Consider the following 21517-nt stretch of genomic DNA (forward strand, 5'->3'; position numbering starts at 1 on the left):
TCTACTGTACTGTACTGTCACTGTACTGACCCATAGGAACGCACCCAGGGTGCCGGCCCGATTCCTGCGAGCCGCCCCGTGTCCGAAACGGTTGAGAAATGAGTTACCGTGTGGGGGTCCCTCTACTGTACTGGCACACCCAAAATCATACAGTTAATATGTGCGTGTGTATTAGGTTAGGACAGTTAGGTGAAAAACAGCCATGCTGTTTTCGTGCTCATACCCAGCCAGGCACCCACCCAGCCACCCACGCACACACATAGCTCCGTAAGGGAGTGGTTGCACCACATCCCATGGCGTGCGCTGCCTCCATGACTCTGTGCTGCCTGTTAGCCTGTGTGTTACTCGATGCTTAGTAGAAAGCAGTTTTCATAAAGTGTGCGTTCTCGTGTAAAGGGTCAATACAAAATAAGAACGCAACGGGACTTTGCCGTTGCCGTCTGAAAGAGGCCTTAGAAGGCATTTGTAGGTTAAAGTAGGCTACATTATATTTTGTTGCCGATACTTTTACTCAAGTACATTTTCAATATGGTACTTCTACTTGTGTAACAGTGAGTATATCTACAATACAGTATTGATACTATTACTTAAAATTGATACTATTAAGTAAAAAAAAAAAAAACTTTGCCCCACTGATAGCCTGACATAACATTTCCCAATGTGTTGTTCACCACAAAGGACTATGAAGACATCATCAATCAAAACATCCCCAAAGAGTAGTCTACAATACTTTATTTATTACAAAAACAGCATTTGTTTTCTTCAAGAATGAAGTCCATCTACCCGGAACAAACAAAAAGGAGGAATAAGAAGGTGTAAAGTCTTCTTTTTCTATCTCTATTACTTAAACAATTTCTTAGATGGCAAATGCTCCCCACACAATTGGGAAGCTAGGGTTGAAGTTATTATACATACAAAGTAAAAAAAAAAAAGTTCCAATAACACATATTTGGTGGACCCCTGTAGTAACTCTGAGGGTAACAGGACAAGTCACCCCTTTTCTGTTTTCCTCCCGGAGGTTTCCCCAGTGAGGGGTGGGAGAGGCTGGACGGCAGCTGGACTTTGAATATCTCTAACTATAAACTCCGTAATGGGTCACGGCCAACAAAAAACAGCATTTATTTTTAGAATGAATCTACCCAAAAATTAAATAAAAAAAAAAAAACTTGAGAGAAAGGCTGAATAAGGTGTAAAGTGTTATTTTTTCTATTTCTATTAATTATACAGTTACTTAATATATGTATATTTTTTTATTTGCTTGCGTGTGTGCGCATGCACGCGTGGTGTGTAATACGAGTGGGAAAGAAAATGTCTGGGAGAAGAAATGATGGGTCAAATCTGCCATGCTTGACGGTGTGTGTGTGTGTGTGTGTGTGTGTGTGAGTGAGTGAGTGTGAGACATTTATTTCTGTTGTCTCTTCTTGGTGGATGAGGGTCTGGCGGGTGGAGGAATCTTCCTCTTCTTGCGTCCCTCCTCGGGTTCCTTGTGACTCTCTCTGTTCGCTGCAGGCAGACGAGAGGGTTACAGCGGTTACAACCATTTCGTCCATTCATCGCATGACAAAAACACATGCGTGCATGCATGTGTGGCGGGGTCTAAGCTTGTACCAGATGTAAGATCCCCCCCCCTCCAAAAGGCCAGAAATGAAAAGAAGGACGGTTAAATTGCTAAATGTCATCTATCTAGATTGCTAGATAGATGACATTTAGCAATTTAACCGTTACTTTCATTAAACTGCATGGTCTGCTACTTGTCTCTACACCAAACCTCGTAGCCGAAAATATCTAATCCAGACATGATGCCAGACGTTGGATATTGGCATGAGAACAACCAAAGCAGAAGCACATTTTTTGGGGGCCGAGGGGTCCCGCATGCCTTTTTTGGGGCATGTACTACAATACTAGAGGGAGCGAGAACAACAATCTGGTACCACCCACTTACAAAACAAACATGGGTAAATTCTCCTTCTACATCACTGCCACCCATGTGTGGAATGCCCTGACCCCTTCCCTCAAAAAATGCAAATCACTGGCATCCTTTAAAACAAGCCTGAAAATCCACCTTTCAGCCAAAGGGAGATGAAATGATCGCTCCTCCCTTAGTCAAGTGACTACCCCGCCACGTCTTTATAAGCCCTTTTCCCCCCAACCTGTACATGTCTTTTTTTTGGTGGTTGTTTGAATTCTGTTATTCTTAACACAATCAGTGCCGGAAGTCCTTCAAAATAGGAGCTCTGGGGTGCCGGAACAACATGGCCGCTTTTACTCGGAAACCCATGACCCGGAAACAATCCACTAAAAAAAGTTTACTTTACATATAGCTAGCTTACATTGCGATCGTTTTAGTTTATACGATATATGATCCAAAAAGCGTTCATATTTTGCGGGAGAGACGGATGAGGAGCAGAAATGAAGCGCCAGTATATCGATCAGTTCAACACCACGGAGAGCGCCCTAAATTAGGAGAGACGAGTCATTCTTTCCGCCGCGCTAACGGCTAACTCAATGATAAGCTAACATGGGGACAGAGCGGAGCATACGGTAGCCGAAAGGCGAACTGACAAATAAAGAAAAGGGAAAAAATTCAGAATATTCTTATCTCGCCCCGTATCATTGAGGATGCGCTAAGACGTCCTCACACGTCGGATGTACGCGTCGATTGGGACCCCTAGGACGTGCTGACACGTCGGATGGACGGAAACGGTTAATGTCATGATTATGAATGTTGTTTGACTATACTCTGTATTGTTTACATTTCTACCAAATAAAGGTTGTTTTTTTTTTACTACCTTTGGCCCCAATCTAGAAAGAACTGGACTGCCATGTTGTACAAATTAAGTAAAATTGGTTGTAATTTAAGAAAGAAAGAAAGAAAGAAAGAAAGACGAATATTAAATGTCTAAAGTTCTAAATCAACAATTAATTTGACAATATTCATAAGAGTCCTTATGGCTGTGTGTGTGTGTGTGTGTGTGTGTGTCCTTTTTCACATGTTTATTTACCTCTGACGAGCCAACGTACACAAACTACACATTTCGGCCAGATGGGCCTTCCTCAGCGTTGTGAACATGTGAAAAAGGACATTCAATGAATGCTGGCATTCCTTCTTTTAATTGAGTATCTTTGAGCCTTGCACCTACAATAATTCACCCTAAATTGGAGTGTTGCAGGTTTTCTGCTTCGGCAGTCTTTGTTTCACTCTCAGTCAGCACAGAAGTGTGTGTCATGCAGGTGAAATGGTAGAGTTCCTACCTGCTGTGGCAGCAGCCTTACTGAGGTTTTTCCTGTGTTTTTTGCCTCTATTGTGTTCCTCTTCTCCACTGAACTGGACCATCACATCACACACCTGTAGGAAACCATTCATACATTAATTAATCAAACCAATATCAACAATATGCTGCTATGGCGTCCGACAGTGCATTCGAGTTAGCGTTTGCAAACTCTTAAAGATGCATGTAACTTTGTAACTTTCCTCTTCTACCCTGGATTTTAACCCGGTTTCCTGTGCAAATTCTTTAGCAAAGCTTGCTTAGGGGATAAATTTAATTTCGCCTTTATTTTATTTATTTTTTTATAGAGGGACAGACAGTATAGGCTGACAGGAAATGGGGGAGTGACATGCAGTAAAGGCCGTCGGGATCGGGAGTCGAACCCGCGGCACACTGCCAGACTCGGACTACCGGCCAAGGTGCCTGAACCGCTGCTTGCCCATCAGCCAGATAAATGTAATCTGTAATTTGTGACAGACCCTGTGTCTAGGTGAGACATGACCTTTGACACAATCCAAATGTCTCAATGGAAGATAGCCTTTAGATTTTGATTAATCTTAATAATTCAACATAACAAATTGTTAAAATATAAAATTTAATTTATTTAATTGTGGAACCACCTACATTATTTTTTTTAAATAGTCCGTACATTAATAATAAAATGGTGATTATAGTAATATTATCACAGACATTGTTGAGAATTAAGAGTGAGGAAGCATCCCGACAAGGAAGAAGAGATTGCATACACACTCTCCTATATTATTATTATATTTAATTGGATTCATGAAGGAATAAGCCTTTGAAATGCCACAGATCAGATGGAATGGAAGTATGGACCTGCGGAGTTAGGGCTGTCTTTCCGTGCGTGATGTGGCAAACATCGTCCAATACGACGCTATGTTTTTGCTTGATATTGTGTGATATTGATATTGTGTTGCTTGATAGCATTTAATTGGGAGACAATAGAAGCACGGTTGACAGCATTTTTTTAAAGGTTCAGAAAAGACTGATCTATGGCAGAGTTAAAACTGCAGTGTTGTTTTATCTCTATGGATAGACGAAGCCAGCAGCCACTGAGGAGCAGTGTTGCCAGATTGTGTCTGAAATAAGTAACCAGGTCCATGAAAATAATCCCAAAAGAAGTGGCTACATACCAGGGGTTTGCAACTTTTTTTTTTAAATTACGTGCCATGTTTTTTATTTTAGGGATAGTCATAGCCGGGGAGCCAGCCATCCGAAATTTGAGAGGACCTGTGATGTCATGACATACTTTTTATTTGTATTTTTTCTATTCATTTGGTCATTAAGGTCCACAGAATGAGGTCTGCTCTGCTGGAAAAAGTTATGGCCATTTTTGTATACCCCACCATAGACAACCAATATAAGATATAAAACAAACAATATAAAACATTTGATACTTTAAGTAGCATGTGACATGTCCAACTAGGGGGTTTTCATGATTCTGAATCCATTCCAAGCAATAGTTTTGCACGAAAAACACTCCTTGGCCTAAATTCGGCCATATCCACTTGCCCAAATGTGCTTACCTCATCACATTTGTGATGACGGCTTTTTTTTCCCGCAATGTTTCCGGCAGAGCAGACTCTCATTCTGTGGTCCTTAATGACCAAGTGAATAGAAAAAAACACAAATAAAAAGTATGTCATGACATCACAGGTTAATCCCTTAACCGTTGAGCTTTTGGGTCTGTGGCTCCCCGGTGTGCCATATCAAGACTAATTTTAATGACAGCACATACAAAAATCTAACATATTTTGATTGTCCAGGAATATAACATGTTTCCTTATTTTTTTATATTTTCTTTCACATTGTTATAATGATCATTATTACTCAGAACAATAACCCACCGACCGGGGTCGACATATGCCCTTACTGGGCTGCATTCAAGACACTTGCCTTGTGTCTGAAGCTTTGATGGATGTGTTCTGCCCCCCTCCCCCCATCAAACAAAATGTTTGGTCAAACCATATGGGCTCCATTGGAAATGCATTGGAGCAGCCATTAAACACAGACACAAGACAAACACAAGACAGGTGTCTTGAATGTGTGAATGCAGACCAGTAAGGGCATATGTCGACCCCACCCGCTCACCTCCGCCCCACCCCCTCCTGGTGCTGCAGCCATCTTGGATACTAAACACAATATAAACAAATGGGAGAGGGGTGGGGCCGAGAAAGGCCCTTATTGCTCCCGATGTGCAGGTTGCATCCTTGCATGTTTTCCTCTTTCATCGGTGTATGAATGTGTGTGTGAATGAGTGAATCTTTTTAAATAGTTTATTTTAAACCAAAAATGCTCTCTCATACACTTATGCCACAATGTTGGCACTGGTACCTAAGGTTGCCTATAGCCAGCAATGCCTTCTCTGCTGGCCCACTTGCCTGATGCAGAAATTTATATTTTATAATAAGTTTTTCTTTTTAACAAATATTATATCTTATAATATTATATATACTATATTTATTTCGCTGCCACTGCACTGTTTCTCACTCAGACAGGCTGGATGCTCTGCTTCCATTCTGTGCAGGTACAACAGCCCTTGTTTTTTTTTTAACCAATGAGATTATTTTCTTGTGTTGTCTCCGGGTAAAATTCTCTACCGGGAGGCCTGCAGAAACTCCAGTGAATCCCCTTGCTGTTGAAATGAAAGGGAGCAATATAGAGATTGACAGGTTCCTTAGCCAATGAGATTTCGAGTTTGCCCTGCTGGGCGTTTTCTTTCAAGTACCAACGCCAGCTAGCTGGCCTTTGGTGACGTTAACGTCTTGCTTGGATCCCATCGCTGGGGGGAAATATTGTCAAATGAGAAAAGAGAACTGGGTGTTTCAAACTTTCTGCGCGAGTTCCCATATGTGGGTTGATTGAGGAGCTAAATAGATTTAACTCACAGACAAACGCGGAAAATGGCTGAAGGAGGAGAAGAAACAGATTTAGTGGTGGATTTACAGTCAAAGCATTTTTCGAGAAGGAAGGACTTCAAGAAAAGCTTGCAGGGTAGACCATTGGTATGAAGCAGGCAGCCATGGTAAGGATCTTTATATAATATTTATATACATGCGATCGCGATGCGACGCAGCTTATTGATGATTGATCGTTTTATAGGCAATGGTTGTGGACTTCAGGACTTGTGGTTGTCCGTGCTGACAGTGTGTGTGTGGCCGAGCGCTGTGGAGCCACTTGAGTGTGTGTGTGTGTGTGTGTGTGTGTGTGTGTGTGTGTGTGTGCACGCGCTGCGTGTGTTTAGTCCCCGCCGGTGGAGCATAGCTGGGATATTACAGAGCCTGATATGAGTGTGGTTCAGTTCCACCAATTTTGGCGTGGTTTAATGGTGTATAAGAACATATGACAGGTTGTTGGGGGGGGGGGGGGGGGGGGAGTTGAAGGCCTAGTTCATTTCGGCACGGCCCGCCACTGACCAAATGGACCCATAACAATCTCATGGATAATGGCAGCCATCAGCTTACAACGTAAACAAAAACAATAACTTCGGACTCAACAAAAATATTCAAATTATTTCACAATGCTAATGCTTTGTGTGTGAAAACATTTATTTTAAAAGTGGATATAGTTTTGTTTATATTATCCATGTACATACAAATGTGATCACTCTGACCTTTAAATGAACCCTCATGATGTATATGTGTAGTGTGTACATACAGTACCTGGCATATGTAAGTCTTCTTCTTGGGTTTCTCATAGTGACTCTCTATGTCCGCTGCAGGCAGATGAGAGGGTTACAACAGATGTAAATTCTCTTTTGTTCCACTGTCAACCAAAGCACTCAATAACAGATAACTAACTACTGGGAGAGTGCAATACTGCAATACCTGAACCTTGATATATTTGCACAGTGTGGGTAGGATAATTATTTTTGAGTGGTGTAAACCACTCCTACGACTGGCTTTGTTAGTTTACGTGTCTGTCTGTCTGTCTGTCTGTTCGCAAAAAATTAGCATGGTTGCTACGGTCACCCAGTTCACACGGGTGTGATTTCATTACGTCAGACCACAGCTGATCAGGCTATATAAGACCTTACACCACTCAGTTCACACAGGTGTGATTTTTTGTACTATGAACTGTGTATGTATGTATGTATGTATGTATGTATGTAATGCAGCGATTCCCAAAGTGGGGTCCGCGGACGCCTAGGGGTACGCGACGCATAGCCAGGGGGTACCTGAAATAATTCCCAGAAAAAAAAAAAAATATATATATATATATATATATATATATATTTTTTTTTAAAACTTTTTTTAACATTAAAATTATGTTAATCTACGTGGTAATTTCTGCCAAGTTGTGCAATAAACGTATTTTTTGTGTTGTTCATTGTGTTTCTCCCATGTTTGCTTTGGGCCAATAGCTGACATGATTACTAAATCTACATCAGTCAACCTGACAGTAACAGCAGGACGCATGCTGCAGAAACAACAAAAAGACTCAGGACACTTGAAAGGTTTCTGCGGCCGCTTCAGATGAGGGGGTACCTGGAAAAATGTCTACCCCTAAAGGGGTACCTGGTCCAAAAAAGTTTGGGAACCCCTGATGTAATGTATAACGCGGTCTCTTGGTGCCCAAGACAAATTTCTCCTCGGAGACAATAAAGGCTATTGAATTGAATTACAAAGGGTTAACCATTTCCTCCATAACCGCACAATAATAAACGCTAGCACCGCACACATACTTTGCCTATGCAACGATGATCACAGCTGTTTGTTCTCCTTGCCGAGATATTTTTTTATATTAGAAAAAAGACATTCAAATCAAATGATTCTACAAGTGCACAAAGGCATCTTCAGGCATCTCTGCCTCCGAGCATACAGGTGTGCATAAGACTTTGTTGAATATTATTTAAAGGGAAATTAAGAAAAAAGGCGAATAGCATTAAGCTCCGCACAAGATAGGGCCTTGTATCTCAGTTCTAACTAAATGAGACGCCTACATCCAGTCTTACCTTCAGAAGAAGAATCAGAATCACCATGAGACTTGACTTCCTTGGCCTTCTTGGATTTCGCCTTCCTTTTAGGAGCTCCTATGAACATAAAAACCTTTTAGTTTTGAGGTGTGCATAGTTTACTTACATGGTCGTGTTTCAACCCAAGTTTGTTTTGTCGTTTTTTGACTACTTAAAAGGTAAAGGAAATATGAGAAAAATCACACCCGTGTGAACTGAGTGGTGTAAGGTTTTATATAGCATGATCAGCTGTGGTCTGACGTAATAAGGTATTATATAGCCTGATCAGCTCTGATCTGACGTAATTAAATCACACCCGGATGTGATTTCACAACTGGCTTTTTTTGTGCAGAGAAAATGACCACGGTTGCTACGGTCATCCAGTTCACCCGGGTGTGATTTAATTACGTCAGAAATTATTTTGAACATAGCAACCATGGTCATTTTTTTATGCACACAAAAGCCAGTTGTAGGAGTGGTTTACACCACTCATTTATGCACACAAAAGCCAGTTGTAGGAGTGGTTTACACCACTCAAAAAAGCTGGCAGTGGGACGATCATTTATGTATTTCATCTGGCAGTGAATGAGTTTTAAGAGGTGACCCCAAGCTACAAGAGTCGGTTGAAAAAAATAAATAAAAATAAAAACTTTATCTGACCACGAAACCACGTTCACCCCCACGGCTCCCGGACTACACTTTGCAGTCATTTGGACAATATACAGTGACATCACATTATACTGCCTATATATATATATATATAGGCAACCACACTCCCCAGGATTTTGTTGTCAATGCCTGTGTGTGAATTCAGATCAATTGCTCCAGCCACAGAGGAGAAGGGAGCTATCACGTTACGAGGAGAGTGTTGCGCGATGTCTAATGACATCTCTCCCCCTCTGCTACTTAGATTTTATATTGGCTAATGTGGCACACTTGTTATGCAATGCTCAGCCAATGACAGCACAGACATTTCGTCCTCAAATTTGAGGACACAATTAATACAATTATTAGTTATTAAGATTGGGCCTCATAACAGGCACGGTGGCACAGTTGGTAGTGCTGTCGCCTCACAGCTAGAAAGTCCTGGGTTCGATTCCCCCTTGGGACGCTGTGGGTGCTGGCGGCGTGTTTCCTCCTCCGCGTCATCAGTGCCCATACCCTCTAGGTACCCTCACAAAAAACATGCAGTAATCCTGGTCTCTAAACTGCCTCCCCCTGGCCAGCCGGGACGCCTGATGGAGGGGAAAGGAACTGGTTGGAATAACGTGTTCCTTCCACGTGCTACGTCCAACCAGGGAAACTCCCCCCTGTCAGGTGTAAAGGAGCAACTTGGACACTCAGGCATGAAGGAAGCATGAGTTCAAGTCCGTTGCTCTCCCCATGTCCCCCATATATGGGGACTAGGTTGGCGGAGGGTGTGTAGAGCCCAGGATCACATTAGATAATTGACACAGGGGTGAAAAATGGGTTACAAAATGGTGGGATACAAAATATATTAGAACAAATAAAGATTGGGCCTCATGCGCCAAAAGGTTCCAAACCTTTCCTCTGACATTTCTTCCTAAGTGAACTCAAGTCAGATTCATGAAACGTTCTTAAAAGGCAGAATGTTCTTATGACGATGAACCCCAATCCTCGTAACTAGAAGGGGTGTGCCAGTTCATCCTAATTACCATAGGGAGCTGCCCCACCAATCCCCATATAGGGCATGGGGAGGCAAGTGTTTTGCCCAGGGGGCATGTTTTAGCATGACTCCATGGCCCTGCCTGCAGTTACCCCTGTGTGTGATTGCTGCACAGAAATCACAGAACATCAAACAGAAATACAGTTGAGAGAATGAAGTCCAGAATACCTAAACTAAGGGAGGGGGGATGATGTGGTGGTGCCTGGCTTCAACTCAACCGGTCTGTTTGGGTTGGATTGTAATGTTAAGGCCCGTCAAAAACTCTAAAGCAGTGCTTCCCAAACATGGTCATGTCAGGGAGTCGGACCCCCACATTGGCATGCATTCCGAAGACCCCCACATGGAAATACTTTCTGCTAGGGAATTTTTTTCAAGAACGGTTTCGAAAATAGCCAATCTACAAGTTCAAAATGGGCAATAGGAGATTGTAGATTGGCTATTTTCAAAGAATATAATGGGGTTAAAAGTGGTAAAACAGTTTTGCTGTGGACCGCCTGGAACTTCCTCAAGTACCCCTGGGGGTCCCCAGACCAGACTTTGAGAACCACTGCTGTAAAGATATGATATAAATAGTATTTACAACTGTATAATTGAAGTAATAATAAATCATAAATTATTTTTCCAAAAACAAAGCCTCCTTCTCCTCCCACACCCGCTGCTTATGGCTCGTACACACTGCCCAATATTTTCTCTAATTATGCTGTCGGGGACCATTTTTGGCGCTCGCCGACAAAACCTCCGATCTGACGCAAGATCGGGCTTTGATCGCCGAGGTTTTGCTCGCTGTGTGTGAGCGGCTCTGCGATAAGATACTAAGATACTGTAGCGCCGATAAAAGCGTTCGCCGACGCCTTCCCGACAATTTCTGAATATCTAGTAGGTTTGATATTTGGCTCTCTCACGGACTGGACATCGTACAGTATGAACTGGGTTGCGACCGCGTCCTCGAGAAGGCCATATTACAGCCAATGAGACCACAGGACAGCTGTGCTCACTGACACTCTGTCTGTCTGTCTGTCTGTCTGTCTGTCTGTCGGTCGGTCTGTCTGTCGACTGTATCGATAGATGATCATGATAATATATATAACCTTTATTCCTTGGGTAAATCGCTGTGTTGTACATATTGGTAGCTATATAGCGCAATGTTGCATTTCACTTGAATGATGTTGATAAAACCGCATTGGAATCAACAGTGCAGAGCAAACTTTTGGACCTTGTGCGCTGTGTGTGTGTGTGTGTGTGTGCAAACATACAGAGAGAGACATAGTTATTTAATGAAAATCAAGATTTAACGTCCTGTCTCGCTATACCCTATCACAAACATTTCGCCCTGTGTAGCCTTAGCCTGCACTATTCCTGTGTGGCGTGCACGCAGAGAGAGAGAGAGAGAGAGAGAGATGCGTGTCGGTCTCGCGCTTGTATCACGGTATCCTGCACGTGTGAGAGATGTCAAAATGAGTTGGAATAAAAAAACAATCACAGTTTGTGATCCCTTGTCGGCGATCAATCGTTTAGTGTGAAAGCCACAAAGATAATATGACTGCCGATAAAAATAAAAATAAAGATTCTTGTAGTGTGAAATACATAAGGATCTGATGACTCGCCGACAACTTGTGTAGGGGCCATTAGCCTCAGTCACAGCCGTGGCTGCTGCCCTCCGGGCCTGTCAGTGCCCCTGCAGCAACTGCCTCCGGAGTCCCCTGGGATAACATACCCCAACTCTGTCGTTGGAGGGCTTCCTCGCACGCCATATCCATTGTGTAGGGTGTCCACCATATCGGCTGATATGACCCTGCAAATAATCAGAGATTGGATATCGGTCATCATTTCAATATCGTGCATCTCAAATATTATCCAGAAATATGAAATCATTAGTGCACTTTGACCTGAGATCAGATTCTAAAAATGTCATTCTAAAAATGTTTTCTGAAAAAGCTATGTTTCCATGTCAGTCGTTCTTCGATTTTTCAAAAATAGCAGACCTACAAGCTCGTAGTGCGCACCTCAGTGGCTATGAGCTTGTAGATCTGCTATTTTTCAATAGCTAAAGCATAACATAATGCTAACACCAAAAGGGGTTCCCGCCCAGAATGGGTTAGTGCACTTTGACAAATCTGAAAACATCATTATGATCATAGCAGTAACCATATGAACCCCAGCATGCTGGGCTGGGGAACACGAGACTAAAATATAGGTAATAGCCCATGTCTGTATGTGAAACTGACTTATTTTGGATAGTAATTTATGATTCTGCTATTATTTATTATGCTCACATAAGCTATTCAGATGGGGTAGACAGTATTCATCAGGAAATAAGGATCTCAGGATATTTCCTTTTCTGTTTCAACAGTAAGTATGAGGACCACAAAATCATCATCTTTACCCATTGATTTACTTGTAAACTTGTGATGTGACATTAAAACTGATTCTGATCACTGCTTGATGGCACTCAAGCATTCTGTCATTTTTTATCAAATATAAATGAAAGAAAAGGAATACGGAAAATGCAGACTCAGTGTAGTCGTTCTTAAGAGCAATAACACAGTTAAGTTGTGACTGAAACAGGATCAGTTATTCTTTTTTGTATCTTTGCACCTCAGGAGTTTACTCACATATAGCACTGGCTTATTCACGTCAGTTAGAGTTTTGCATATTATTCTGTCAAAGCTATTCCAACTACTCACCTTCTTCCTCATCCTCCGCCTTGGTCTTGACCTCAGAGTCTAAAAGCCACAACACATACAGGTACATCAATATGACCACATTCCAACCCACTGATCCTGCATTAGCTGCCATCATCAATGGAAAAGGTGACATCACACACCCAAATAAGGATGTCAGGGCTATTAATGTTGATTTCATACCAGTGTGTAACTCTTTTGGATCAAAGTTGTAAAGTCTTGACAATAAAGTCTGTTCTCCATTCACATAAAAGCAGCAGGTCCAGTAGTTCTCATATATGTTTTCAAACAACGAAGAGCATTATTTACCAGAATCATCGTCTTCATCATCATCATCATCCTCCTCACTCTCCGGCTTTAAAGAATAATAGACAAATGAGATTAAGAGACAATGTAATACAATTGTAAAGCACTTAGGCATTATATAGAGTTCCACTTTCCACCCATTCAGTTGCAAAAAATAAATCTCATCTCATCAAAATATATTGAAGTACAGCAATACAATGCATGGCAACCTGAGGGAGGTACTCTTCTTTAATATTTCATTATGACTATATCTCATGGAGTTTCAATTGTTGAAAAACAGCACATTATTTCAAAAATATTCATAAAAATAAAAACAAATGGAGCTGGGATGTTCTCCTTTGGTCCACCCATTCCTGGGACATGAGAGAATGGTCCAGTGAAGAAAAAAAAGAATCACACCCATGTGAAGTGAGTGGTGCAACTCCGTGTGGGGGTTCCGGGGGGGGTTCCAGACCCACAGGAACGCACCTAGGGTGCCGGTCCGGTTCCGGCGAGCCGCCCCGCGTCCGAAACGGTTGAGAAATGACAGTTACCGTGTGCCGGTCCCTCTACTGTACTGTACGGTACGGTACGGTACGGTATGGTACGGTACTGTAGTGGCACACCCGAAATCATCATATACAGTTAATATGTGCATGTGTGCGTTTGTGTGTGTGTTAGGTTGCGCACAGGTGGTGAAAAACGACCATGCTGTTTTCGTGCTACACCGCAACTACAGGTTCAATCATAACTGCAGTGTCACACCGCAACACCACACCTACAGGTTCAATCATAACTGCAGTGTCACCCCGCAACTACAGGGCAGCGCTCTGTACTCAATCATAACTGCAGTGTCACAACACCGCAACTACAGGTTCAATCATAACTGCAGTGTCACACCGCAACACCACACCTACAGGTTCAATCATAACTGCAGTGTCACCCCGCAACTACAGGGCAGCGCTCTGTACTCAATCATAACTGCAGTGTCACAACACCGCAGCACTGTCAGCGGTCACACCGCAACACCCCACCTACAGGGCAGCGCTCTGTCAGCGGTCACACCGCAACACCCCACCTACAGGGCAGCGCTCTGTCAGCGGTCACACCACAACACCCCACCTACAGGGCAGCGCTCTGTCAGCGGTCACACCGCAACACCCCACCTACAGGGCAGCACTCTGTCAGCGGTCACACCGCAACACCCCACCTACAGGGCAGCACTCTGTCAGCGGTCACACCGCAACACCCCACCTACAGGGCAGCACTCTGTCAGCGGTCACACCGCAACACCCCACCTACAGGGCAGCGCTTTGTCAGCGGTCACACCGCAACACCGCAACTACAGGGCAGCGGTCTCCTGATTTTATATAATTGGTATTCAGACCTGAAAATGCATTTTCCCTTCACTGGAGATCTGAAGAGACAGGGATACCCCTGTTACTGAACAAACACACTATAGTAATGATTACACATATAAAGCTATTTAACACTTATAAACACATATATTTGTTTGTTTTGACAATAAAGCAACACTGTTGCGTGATGCAGTATCCCCAAATGCAATCATTTCATTGTAATGTGCAAGAAAACGTCTGTGATGATCTTGCATACAAAAAGTCTCGGTATGGCCCAAACAGTGTTTTGCATGGACAGGGCCATTGTGACTAAGTACTAAAACAAAAATATACCAATACTATATAAGGCACTTTTAAAGTAAAAGGGAGTTCCAACCGCACCTCAAGCCTAAAAATGTACACATTTTTACTTACAGTATGCACCCTGTGAATAAAATAAGGGCTTAAACTGTCTGAGTTGCTCCAGTGCATTCCTTCCTCACACTTTTAAAGTGTTGCTTGCTGTGACTGGGACGCTCTATCTAGGAGTGTGTTTTGTCAAACAACATACTTGCAATGCTATCGGCCAAATTGGGGCAATAGTTTTTTTTCCCCGTACTGGTCCAGACCTGGAAATGAAAAATGACTCAAATCTAATACATTTCCATAATCGTCATACCCCTGTAGTAATAATGTCATCTTCTGTGGGTGCATGATCATCCCGCAGCCTGACACACATGCTGAACTTGAAGGCATCATGTGGGGGCATCTCTCCCACAGTTTCCCATGAGTCTGTTTCTTCACAGTACTGCTCGATGCTAGGGATGCGCCTACAGTGCATGAAGAGAGACCAAAAGCTAGAACACAATTGTCTTTTGTGGACAACAAGCCCCCTTTTCCCAAACATTCATGACCCAGCACTGTCTTACTTGTTGTTCGAGTTCAGCCCTCCCAGCACATATAGCTTTCCATCCAGTGCAGCCATGAAAGGCTTCTGGCGTCGCTTTTGCATGGGGGCACACAGAGTCCACTGGTTTGTCCGGGGACTGTAGCACTCCATCGTTTTTTTTTCCTTTACTAAAGACCAAGGTATTGAACAATCCAGACCCCCTATAGATAAAACAGAATTAACAGTACAGCGATTGTTATGTCTCACACACACAGCATTCACTTTCATAGGCGTCAGATTGCTGTGCACACTACACAACTATGTCTTGAAATCGGGTGTCCTACAGTAAGTCATTGTGGATTCCAGACTGCATGACTGATTGGAGACAAGGGAATGACATATAATATAATATAATATAATATAATATAATATAATATAATATAATATAATATAATATAATATAATATAATATAATATAATATAATATAATATAATATAATATAATATAATATAATATAATATAATATAATATAATATAATATAATATAATACAATACAATACAGTATGTGACCAGATTTGACAGAGGGACTGCCATCGTGCAGTCTCCAGCTTTTCACCAGAGGAGAAAAATGAGTTAATAGCACAGGCAGACTCTTCACATGTTTATGAAATAAATGTCAGAGCTTAAATTGAAAATGTACATATTAAATTAATGCTTAAACATGTAGCTAGGTGTAATGTTAGAGACCACAGAAATGTGCGTGTGCGTTATTTTGTGTGTGATACAGCTGCGCCCGCGAGTGGTGACACACACACACACAGACAGACAGATGTTCTGCCTGGCTTACATAGTAATGGCTCATTGGCTCAGTGCATTCGCAATGGTACCAATATGTCAATTTGAAGCTATAATTCCCTGCTTTCATATGAGATGAAAAAAAACAATGGCAGCCCCTCAGTCAAATTTGGTCACATATTACAATTATTGACGTGTTTGGGCAACCCGGGGAATCTGGGTACTGTGTGATGTGATGCCTTTAATATTATCTGATAAGATTATCATGAATTGTGCAACGCTACCAGATTTAAAATTTGTTTAGTCAGTGGATAATGTGAGAAGACGCAATGTGCAAGTGAAAGTACTGGAATTTGCCTTTTAAAGACCTGGCTTAACTAGCTCGGGTGTGCCTCATTCAGGCCAAATCTCACTTATCCACCTGGGACTGGGCAGGAGGGAGGAGTTTCTACACCACCTATTATTCATAATTTGCTATGTTTGTAATCTGGCCAGGTCTATACGAACCCTGGGCAGGGGCCCTGTCCAGAGCCCGGGCAGAGGCCTTTTGGGGGCGGTTCTGGACAATCGTGGGTCCGACCGGCCACTGTGGTGGTGTGGTGTGGTGGTGTGGAACGTGTGTGTCGAATTTGTCGGTGGGGTGAACAGTTCTCGAGTTAAGTGGATTACACACAGACAGACGTACAGAGACTTGGTGCAAAGATATTTAAGATATATAAGATAGTCTATTCACAACCCCTGACGATACCTATAACGTAGATCTTCCCGTTGAGACTGCAGGCAGCTGCAGAGCGTTCATAGCACGGATTTCGCATTGGAGGGATTTTTGACCATTCATCCATTCGATGGCTGTATGCATAATTTGCATTGTGACCTAGGGCCCAAAAAGACACATGGTAAACATTATAAATTGTCAGTAGGAGGATGAATATGTAATAATACCAAAGTCTTTGGGCATTTTCAGTTATGCAGTGTTCTTTACATACAATATTCTACAAAACACATACCAATAAAATAGAGCAGTCCATCTAGTGCGACCACCAGCGTGGGCCTGTAGTATGGCCCAAGCATATTTTCAGTTAACTCCCAGGTGTTGGTTTTCGGGTCGTATCGATCTACTGACATTGCAGTCTCCATCTCACCCTCGACACCCTCGACCCAGTGCCCATTGCCCAGTGCAAACAAATATCCATCCGCCATCAGCAGGCCTATGGACCATGTGGGAAAAATAAAGTTGTGTTTAGTTAGACATACCAACAGTCAGACACCCTCCCCAAACCCAAAACTCACAGGAAGCCACGAGAGATTTTTAACCTGCAGCACGGATTTCTTTTAACCCGCCAAGAGGGTATTTTTCACACGCAGCAGGTGATTTTTATCCTGCAGCAGGTGATTTTTATCCTGCAGCACGGGTGATTTTGATCCTGCAGCACAGGCGATTTTGATCCTGCAGCAGGTGATTTTTATCCTGCAGCACGGGTTTGTCTGACTAATGACTGTAGGACTGTTGGTATGTCTAACCAACATACCAGCACCCCAAAATGAAAGTCACTCATTCTTGAGATAAGGGACAAAACTTTTTTCAAAACAGATTTTAGAATCATTAAAATGAAATGGATGTATTTGTAGACACAGGTCTCAACTACCAATCATAACTGATTCATGTCAACTCTGTCAGACACACTAAAATCCCTTTTATTTTAATTTGATAATTTAAGTCCTCAGTTATCTTATAATGGCTTTCAGTAGTCAAGTTAAGTAATACAATTAATTTAACATTGTTTTGTTCCCATTTCTAAATTCCTTCATTTGCAACCTTTACTTTCAATTTTATAACATAAAAACCATGTAAAAAAAAAAGAAGAAGTCATCAAGGCCTATTTCAGTTGGTGTTTCAGCACAAAATATTTGACATTGAATCATCTATTTTTTGGGAAATTAACAAAAACATCATGTGACCAACATCTGACAGAGTTGACGAACATCTGACGGAGTTGACAAGTTGAACTGATTTTGGTTCTAGACCACCTAGGATCTTGATTCTGGTGACTAATCCCACATTTTCAAGGATGAGGGATACATTGGTACTATTTAGATTTGTCCTGTGACCATGGCAGACATTTTTCAAAATGGCCACCAACCTGCTGTTATTTCCCAATAACTCAAGTTCTAGACCACCTAGGATATTGATTCTGGTGACTATTACATTTTCAAGGAACGAGGAATACAGCCGTACTATTTAGATTTGTCCTGTGACAATGGCAGCCATTTACAAAAATGTCGGACGTGCTATTATTTTACCAATTAGTCAGGGAATATTATCAGAATAATGTCAAATCTGGGAATACATTTCTTACCAAGAGTTTTCTTCACCAATGTGTTTGTAAAGGTGTCTACTAACATATCCAACATTGGTTTATATTCAACCACCCTAGGGGACTTTTTGACAGCTGCTGAAAGTTGGGGTACCATCAACAACCAATATAAGGCTAAATGTTCTAAATTTCATTATGCTTTAAGTAGCATGTGACATGTCAAACTAGGGGGTTTTCATCTTTCTGAATCCATTCCAAGCATTAGTTTTGCACAAAAAACACTCCATGGGCTACAACCGACCATAGCCATCATCACAGATGTGATGAGGTCAGCACATTTGGGTGTGGCTATGGCCAAACTAGGGGGTCTATGGTCAAACTAGGGGGTTTTCATGATTCTGAACCCATTCCAAGCATTAGTTAACGAAAAACACTCCTTGGGCTAAATTTGGCCATATCCACTTGTCCAAATGTGCTGACCTCATTACATTTGTGATGACGGCTATGGCCGTTTTTAGCCCAAGGAGTGTTTTTCGTGCAAAGCTAATGCTTGGAATGCATTCAGAATCATGAAAAACCTTTAGTTTGACCATGCTACTTAACGCATAATGAAATTTTTTCTTTATATTGGTTGTTGATGGTACACCAACTTTCAGCAGCTGTCAAAATCCCCTAGGGTGGTTGAATATAAACCAATGTGGGATATGTTAGTAGACACCCTTACAAACACATTGGTGAAGAAAATTATTGCCAGATTCTATTATTATTCTATGCGGCTCACATGTTGCACGACTCCTCAACAAGCTGCCACCAGAGATGAGAGCTGACTTCCACCACACAATGCTCTGCGTCCCAGGAGCAACCTACACCGTGTTGGAGTTCTCGGAGTGGTTGAAGCACGAGTCCTAGTGCCACGACTTCGATGTGCAGCTCCCTAGTAATGAGCCAAAACATTGGCTACCTCAGAAAATGGGCCAATACGCCACGGTTCTGCATGGTGCCGAAGACAGAGTTGAGTGTGAGGCTACCGCCCCACCCTAAGAGACAGGAAAAGCGAATGCCTACTGCCCATCCTGTGAGAATAAGGAACACTTCCTCAGTCAGTGTACACTAGAGACTCACGACAGAACAGATCACAGAATGGATTCGAACCAAGAAGTGGTGCTGGCGCTGTGGTAGATCACATAGGGCCATCAGAATCAGACAAATCTAAATAGCATTGTATTCCTCATCCTTCAAAATGTAGGATTAGTCAGCAGAATCAAGATCCTAGGTGGTGTAGAACTTGAGTTATTGTAAAATAACAGCAGGTGGTGGCCATTTTGGAAAATGGCTGCCATGGTCACCACGACACTTCATCTTAACACTCCGAACGCCCAGGACGAAGTTCTTTGTCCTTTCTATTAGTAACGCCCGTCGCCCCGGACGAAGTATTGTCCAAAAGACGAAGTTTATTGATACGAGAACAGATCGCATGGCTGTATAGCCCAGGCAAGCCTCCTAGGCTCTCCTCGGTGACGCGCAAGAGTGAGGCGTCATCGAAAAACTCCCTCCTCTGTTTAGCTGATGAAAACGAAAATCTTAAAACGTTCATAAATCGCGATCTAAATCATCCCGTCTTTTTCTGAAAAAAGATCCTGTGTTAGACGGCGCTCCGCGGTCCAGTCGCTAGTCTCGATAGATTTATTCTCGTCTCCCGTTGTTGTCGATCGACTCTAGAATGCTGTGGCTATTGTTAGCTGCTACACAACATCATGATCTTCCGGCCGGTCCGTCCGGAAAAGGCGTCCGTGTTTATAAATCGACTGGGCGCATGAATGTAATGGATTAACACTAGCGCGTCGGAGCGGTCAGGCTGACCGATTTTGAAATTTTGAAGTGGATTTTCTTTGCCCATGAAGTCCTGAGAAAGTTCCCCTTGCATTACTTTTTCTAAATGTTCGATTCAAACCATCTCTGTTTTTTTTTCCATCTGAAACGTTTTGGAAATATGATTTTAGACATAATTCTACTAAAATGTCTGCTCTTTTTCGGTCCGTGGGACCGCTCTTAGAGCCCTCACCCTTTCTCCCCCACAAGCAGTGCTGTTCACACCTCCCTCCCGGCTGGAGACGGGCATTGTTCAAGCTAATGTGTCATTTGCATTCCAACTATACTTCCACATGTAGGCAAACTTACATTACGAATGTAAGTTTGTTGTTTTAGATGTTATATTTGTTATATGCGGTTTGCAGAAATAACGATGTCTGACTTTATTTCTCGAAACGGAAAAAAAAAAAATGGTGAAATATGGTGTGTTGACTGACTGGCGTATTGTTTCAACCAAACGCATAGCTCAATATATATAAATACATGTTGACTATACACGGCATCTTTATAGCATAATTATGTAAGGTGGCGATGATAAAAATGAATCAATTATCCTGGAATAATAAAGTTTATAGCATGGTCTGTTTGACCCGACCGACATTAGAATGCTCGCCGATGCGTGAATCAGCGCGATGCCAAATAAAAATGACAGTGTTTGAAATCAGTCCAACCCGATAGACGTCCCGAACTTCTAAATGTTTTGTCAGTCAGAAGAACAGTTCTGTCCGTCCTTCTTTGTGTGTAAACTTTTCTGCACGCGACCAGTGGAACTGATTTCCACGCATCACGGCTCTCTTTTTTTCCTCTATCCCTCTCTCTCTCTCGTGGAGAGGGAGAAAATATCCAAGTAACTGACGATGAGGTATGCGGAAGTGCATTTTAGATAACGCTGTAGCACTATTTGTGGCGGTGATGTGTCACATGACTTGATCTATCCTATGGTGTATATATATAAACCGTGCTGCTGCTACGGACTTCTCTGCTGGCACAATAAATCAAATATATATAAATGACATCGATCATAGGCGGCGGGTATGTAAGGCTAGGCCAGGCTTAGCCTTCCCAAAAATTATGCTGGGTATTTTTAAAATATATATAGGCTAATATGTGCGCAGCATTATATAGAAGGCTAGCCGCTCTTAAACTCCCAACTCCTTTGTCTGTAAACTGATTTGCACGCACGCACGCACATCTTTCCTTTTTTTTGGCACAATCAATCAAATATATATTAATTACATCGATGTTTCCCCCTATATAAAATGACAATATATAACTAATGTCGTATTTCGTCTGAGCAATGTGCCTGGCTCTGTTTCTATTTTTTTTTTTTTTTTTATTGACTCAATACAAAGTCGGACAGTGTTTGCTGCGCAAGGGTATTAAATATAGCGCTCACACCGTCACTATAATTAT

At 42.2% G+C, this 21517-nt stretch overlaps 1 protein-coding gene across 5 annotated transcripts in view; it reads right to left on the bottom strand.

The window, feature by feature from the left end:
- Positions 1-794: 794 nt before the first annotated feature.
- The window catches only part of LOC306939955 (kelch-like protein 23), a 34642-nt gene continuing 13919 nt past the window's right edge, over positions 795-21517 (bottom strand). For 4 of the 5 annotated variants that reach the window (XM_079524798.1, XM_079524797.1, XM_079524795.1 and 1 more), the window contains 11 exons: positions 16928-17128; positions 16669-16794; positions 15164-15344; positions 14914-15064; positions 12922-12967; positions 12616-12654; positions 11646-11723; positions 8245-8322; positions 6953-7005; positions 3253-3346; positions 795-1503 (listed from right to left, as the gene is read on the bottom strand). In XM_079524798.1, the coding sequence (XP_079380924.1) occupies positions 1403-1503; positions 3253-3346; positions 6953-7005; positions 8245-8322; positions 11646-11723; positions 12616-12654; positions 12922-12967; positions 14914-15064; positions 15164-15344; positions 16669-16794; positions 16928-17128 (1148 nt within the window). In that variant the 3' untranslated portion in view covers positions 795-1402. The remainder of the gene's footprint in view (positions 1504-3252; positions 3347-6952; positions 7006-8244; positions 8323-11645; positions 11724-12615; positions 12655-12921; positions 12968-14913; positions 15065-15163; positions 15345-16668; positions 16795-16927; positions 17129-21517) is intronic. The other variant, XM_079524796.1, reaches the window with a different exon arrangement.

Source organism: Electrona antarctica (assembly GCF_951216825.1).
Source record: "Electrona antarctica genome assembly, chromosome: 16".
Taxonomy (NCBI): Eukaryota; Metazoa; Chordata; class Actinopteri; order Myctophiformes; family Myctophidae; genus Electrona; species Electrona antarctica.